Genomic DNA, 4,947 nt, shown 5'->3' with positions numbered 1-4,947 from the left:
TTAAAATCAATTACAAAAGATAAAGCTGTCAACAGCTATTTAGACAGATATAATCGACAAAACTAAAGAGACGACTAAACAGGTGCAATGTGCACATGTAAACAATAAGAGGGAAAACATGTTTAAATCTTATCCTTCATCACAGTTTCTGTTATCCTCCACCACTTCATAACTTGATATGCTAACAAACTCATGTGCAAACTAAATGTCTTGGTGTCTAAATTAGCACTATGGTCTCCCAACTCGGAACTCCGATACAATAGTATCATGATCAGACTTGGAGGCTGGAGCATCAACAGTAAAGTTCTCGCCTTCCTCACAAATTTTCACCCATTGTGTAAATTTCCGAAGAAGGGGATAACATCATGTCTTACTTGACTTTTTGAATGGATATAGTTTATAATATAAGTACAATTAATCGCGTGAGTTCCCGCGTAGTGTGACAAAAGGCAATATAACATCATTGAATACGTAGTCTAATTCGTAAATTACATGACTAGAACGTTGGCTAACAGTAACCTTTTACTACTTGATCAATCTACGTATACCACAGATAATCATCATTGTCCATGGTGGGAGGAACACGATTCATTAGAATATGATCAGAGAGACGACAATTACGTCCAATCAACGAAAATCATTCTTCCTACGTATAAGTCAAAAAATAAAATACTTGACTAGTTTCAAATTTATAACGATATATTGTTTGTACTATATATCAACCACGCTCATAATCGTATACCCTATGTATGACACAATGATAGAAACATATAACCTAAGTAGTCTCGCCTCAGCCGAATACTCCAATTCAAAGATTGCAATTAGCGAATTTCATTCCCCTAATTATGTTCACGGAAATCATAATCAGGTCATGTTTCACTACATATCAGAATCCAAATGTCGTCACATCCAAAAATACAAGAAACACGTTAGGATGATCATGAATATGTAACATTTTACAGTAGTCAAATTATCGGATTCGTTGTCAAAGAAAAAAATAGTTTATGATGTCGAAATCATGAAAATACGCTCTTGGTCCTAAATCCTATTAAAAAATATTATAATTTAACCAAATTCCATGAACCCGCAGTTAAAAAACATTAATCTAAAGATTTTGAGAATTTTCTTGTTAGTGTTTTAGTCGTAATTAATTTGGCCAAGAGTACGAGTAAGCTTATGTTTGATCGTTAATTTGTTTATGAATTCTCAGATCAATGTTGGATCATATATGCTCATTTCATTTAGATAACTTGCCGCCATTGAATAACTCATACAATATATTATTATTAATATGAAAATAATCTCCAGGTGATTCAATTATAATTTCGTTACATTTCATTTGGATTATAAATACCGAACTAAGTCGATGGTCTCTTGAAGAATCAAAACTACTAACTAGATTTGAACTTAAAGCAGCACTTCAAAATGGGTTCAAACAATATAATCATACGTTTTATTGGTTTGGTTCTATTAGCTTGTTGTCTAAGTAACGTAGAAGCTCAACTTCAAGTTGGGTTCTACCAAAGCACTTGTTTTCCAGCTGAGTTTATTATTAGGAATGCAGTCTTCAACGCAAATAGGGATATTACTGCAGGTTTAGTGAGACTCCATTTTCACGATTGTTTTGTTAGGGTGAGCAATGTCAATTCCATCGCTAGCTAGTACTCCGTATTTATTTAATTTGATGGGGGTTTCATCTTTTGATTAATTAGTCATCAACTAATAACTAACGTTTAACTTTTGTTTTGATTATTCGGTGACTATAGGGTTGTGATGGTTCGGTTCTTATTGACTCGACGCCAGGAAACACGGCCGAGAAAGATTCACCTGCAAATTTCCCAAGTCTACGAGGTTTTGAAGTGGTGGACACTATTAAAAATGCCCTCGAAACAGTATGCCCAGGAGTGGTTTCTTGTGCTGATATACTTGCATATGCAGCAAGAGACAGTCTTTTAAGAGTAAGTATACGAGAAAAAGGATTCATAGTAAGATTAAAGACAGGATCGTTCATACTTATGTGTCTGAGGTAAAAATATTTCTACGAATCTCGAGCTAGAGCTACGAGGGAGTATCGAGAATATAGTTGGCCTACCCTTGCATGCATGGACATAGATAAATATGTGCATTTCTTGAACCCTACGGGTTTATATATATTTACAATTCTGTGTTTCTTTTCATGTACAGACAGGAGGAATAGGATACGATGTCCCAGCGGGGAGAAGAGATGGCACGGTTTCGTTAGCCTCGGAAACAATAGATTTGCCCCGTCCAACATTTAATGTGACTGAACTCACTCAAAATTTCGCAAATAAAGGACTGACGCAAGAAGAAATGGTGACACTATCAGGCACTCATACGATTGGTCGATCTCACTGTACTTCGTTCCGTGACAGACTCTACAATTTCAACTCAACTGTAAGCCAAGATCCAAGTTTAGACGCAGCTTATGCAGCCCAACTTAAGCTAAGTTGTCCGGAAAGTAACAATGATCCTACCCTAGTTGTCCCGATGAACCCGGGAAGTCCAAACATAGCCGATGTGGGATACTTCACTGATGTTTTAACCAACCGTGGGTTGTTTACATCAGACCAGACGCTCTTGACTAACCAGGCTACAGCTGCTCAGTTGGCCCAGAATCGGAACCCTTTTGTTTGGAATGACAAATTGAGAGCTGCAATGGTGAAGATGGGTAGAATTGGTGTCTTGACTGGAAATGCTGGGCAGATACGATTGAACTGTCGGGTTCCTAACTAAAAGGCCAAAGATGGGAAAGAGATACATGGCAACCAGCAGCAATTATGCTCGACTTAGCTGGTAGTCTCGATTGTTGTTTGACAGCTTGTTATTAGATTATGTTCCGATTGGCAATACCATGGAACTTATTAACCGCCTAAATAAATCGCCCCCCTCGTCAATAAATAAAAGTATTACTGTGATAAACAAATATCTTAATTGCGAAATATTTCTATTGATTATTTTGATTTTGTGGATAAGCCACAGGAGGGATTCATTATTTTTCTTGTCTATCACATCTTTTTTTGTTTTTATTTTTCTTTTTCCCCTGAAGTATGGAATTTAATAAGAACTCATTGGGGATGCTTTTTTTAATTGGGATATAGGGAAAAGACAAAAACAGGATTTAAACAGTAATTCAGAGTCACCCCTTATCCATGTAATTTATATAATTCCTAATGTACCCTTCACTAATCATGTTTAGTGGTTAATTATAATTAGATAAGTTAATAAATTAGTTTGATAATGATTAGTATAAATCATAATCACTTCACTTGGGTGAGAGTATAAGGAATTTTTTTGAGGTAATAGGAATTTGGTTAAAAAATTGAGTACTCCCAACTTACAAAATGCCGACAAAACCAATGCCAAAAAATTGGCACTGTAAGTTATTTATCGAGCATGTCGGCACCAATTTTCGGCATGGTCTTCATTACTTCCGGCATGATCTTCATCACTAATACAATGTCGGGCAATGTAAAAAAACAACATTTCCGGCATGATCTTCATCACTTTCGGCATGGTCTTCATCACTTCTGAGGTTAAAAAAAAATCGTTTTCAAATGAGGACTCAGCAGAGGAGGAGAAGAGAATTTGAAAGGGAGTGGAGAATATTTAGAATTTGAAAGGGAGTGGGGAATATTTAGGTTTGATTTAGATTTTTTTTTAAGGACAATTTCGTATTTCCATCCAAAAAAAAAACACTATTGGATGAAGATAGTAATTTATATTCCCGATTAGAAAAGTATCCCAATTGCACGTTCTTTAATAAACCACTAAAGGGTTATTATAGGAGAATATTCGATCCTAAAGATTCACCAATTACAGGGTATATATGTATACATGTCATGTGCCCTAAGATAGGTAGGTAAGAAAGCCAATTCTTGTTCATTTGTATATCATACATAAAGTAGACTTGTGAAAGACAGAAAACCTTCTTACAATATGGTTTCCTCAAAGATTTTATTGTCTCTAAGTTTCTTCATCATGTCGTCTTCATCATAGTATATCTAATGATTTACAGAGAAATGAGGTGTAAAAGTCCTCGTTTAATTATGAAACAAACTTGCAGTCCGTTGATTTTCCCTCATTGGTGAATCATGAAAAATTGAGGGTACGAGGTATACCATCAACTTTTTCATTATGGAACCTATAGATATTTTCTTAAGGTGTAAAGCAGACAAGAAAAATATTCTTGGGTAATCTCTTAAGAGGGAATCTTGAATCACAGGGATTGATTAACGCACAATTTGATTCTATTTTTCATTATAAAGACAGAATCAATATAATGCGAAAAATAAAAGTAAAGTCAGACCTCAGAAATTTTGTTAATGAGGAAATATGAAAACTAGCAGTAAAACCCTGGGACCTCGTCCAGTTTGAACACCCATTGTATCAAGTCGTTATATATAAAAGTTAGCCTAGTATGAGAAGTTGGTCTGAAATGTAGTTGAGGAATAAACCTTCCAAGCTACCATGTTGTAGTTGGCCCCCACATCTCTTGATTCTCATAAAAGTTGTCATGTACTAGATAGTACGATGACAAGATTGGATCAAGAATGGGGTAGTTACCTCTTGATTCTCATGAATCAAGCCCTCTGGTTCAGGTGCAAAAAACCTGAAGAACAAAGGTTCCATTTGATTAATTATATTTCTGTAAAATTTCAATTACTAGATTTTCTACTTATATAGCTACCCCTTCTTCTAAGGCTAACCCCTATGGGCTAGATTGAACTGCTAGATTGGCCAAAAAGTGTTGCAAATCAAGAAAAAAGTGTGGGAAAAAAGTTAACACTACTTCTGGATACTTCTCTCTCCTAACAACTGCTCGCAGTTCAACTAGCAGCGAGATTGAAATGTTGAATCATTCAACGCTGAAAAAGTGACGTAAACGCTGAACCATCCAGCGCTAGATAAATGTTTTTGGTAGAGAAA

The 4,947-nt window shown here is 35.6% G+C and overlaps 1 protein-coding gene across 1 annotated transcript; it reads left to right on the top strand.

Moving 5' to 3' along the window:
* The first annotated feature begins 1,412 nt into the window (after positions 1 to 1,412).
* On the top strand, positions 1,413 to 2,899 carry LOC113361190 (peroxidase 5-like). The gene is made up of 3 exons (XM_026604517.1): positions 1,413 to 1,632; positions 1,767 to 1,958; positions 2,185 to 2,899. Exons 1-3 carry the CDS (start codon positions 1,426 to 1,428, stop codon positions 2,752 to 2,754), a joined length of 969 nt encoding a protein of 322 aa, XP_026460302.1. The 5' UTR covers positions 1,413 to 1,425; the 3' UTR covers positions 2,755 to 2,899.
* The last annotated feature ends 2,048 nt before the right edge of the window (positions 2,900 to 4,947 follow it).

Source organism: Papaver somniferum, chromosome 3 (assembly GCF_003573695.1).
Source record: "Papaver somniferum cultivar HN1 chromosome 3, ASM357369v1, whole genome shotgun sequence".
Taxonomy (NCBI): domain Eukaryota; kingdom Viridiplantae; phylum Streptophyta; class Magnoliopsida; order Ranunculales; family Papaveraceae; genus Papaver; species Papaver somniferum.
The sequence above is the reverse complement of the archived record's forward strand: the minus strand, read 5'-3'. Positions and strand labels throughout refer to the sequence as shown.

Excerpts from the sequence above, each read along its gene's own strand:
- LOC113361190 (XM_026604517.1), top strand. The coding sequence starts at position 1,426 with ATGGGTTCAAACAATATAATCATACGTTTTATTGGTTTGGTTCTATTA. Across the intron at positions 1,633-1,766 it reads TTCACGATTGTTTTGTTAGG|GGTTGTGATGGTTCGGTTCT; the intron begins GTGAGCAATGTC and ends CGGTGACTATAG. Across the intron at positions 1,959-2,184 it reads CAAGAGACAGTCTTTTAAGA|ACAGGAGGAATAGGATACGA; the intron begins GTAAGTATACGA and ends TTTCATGTACAG.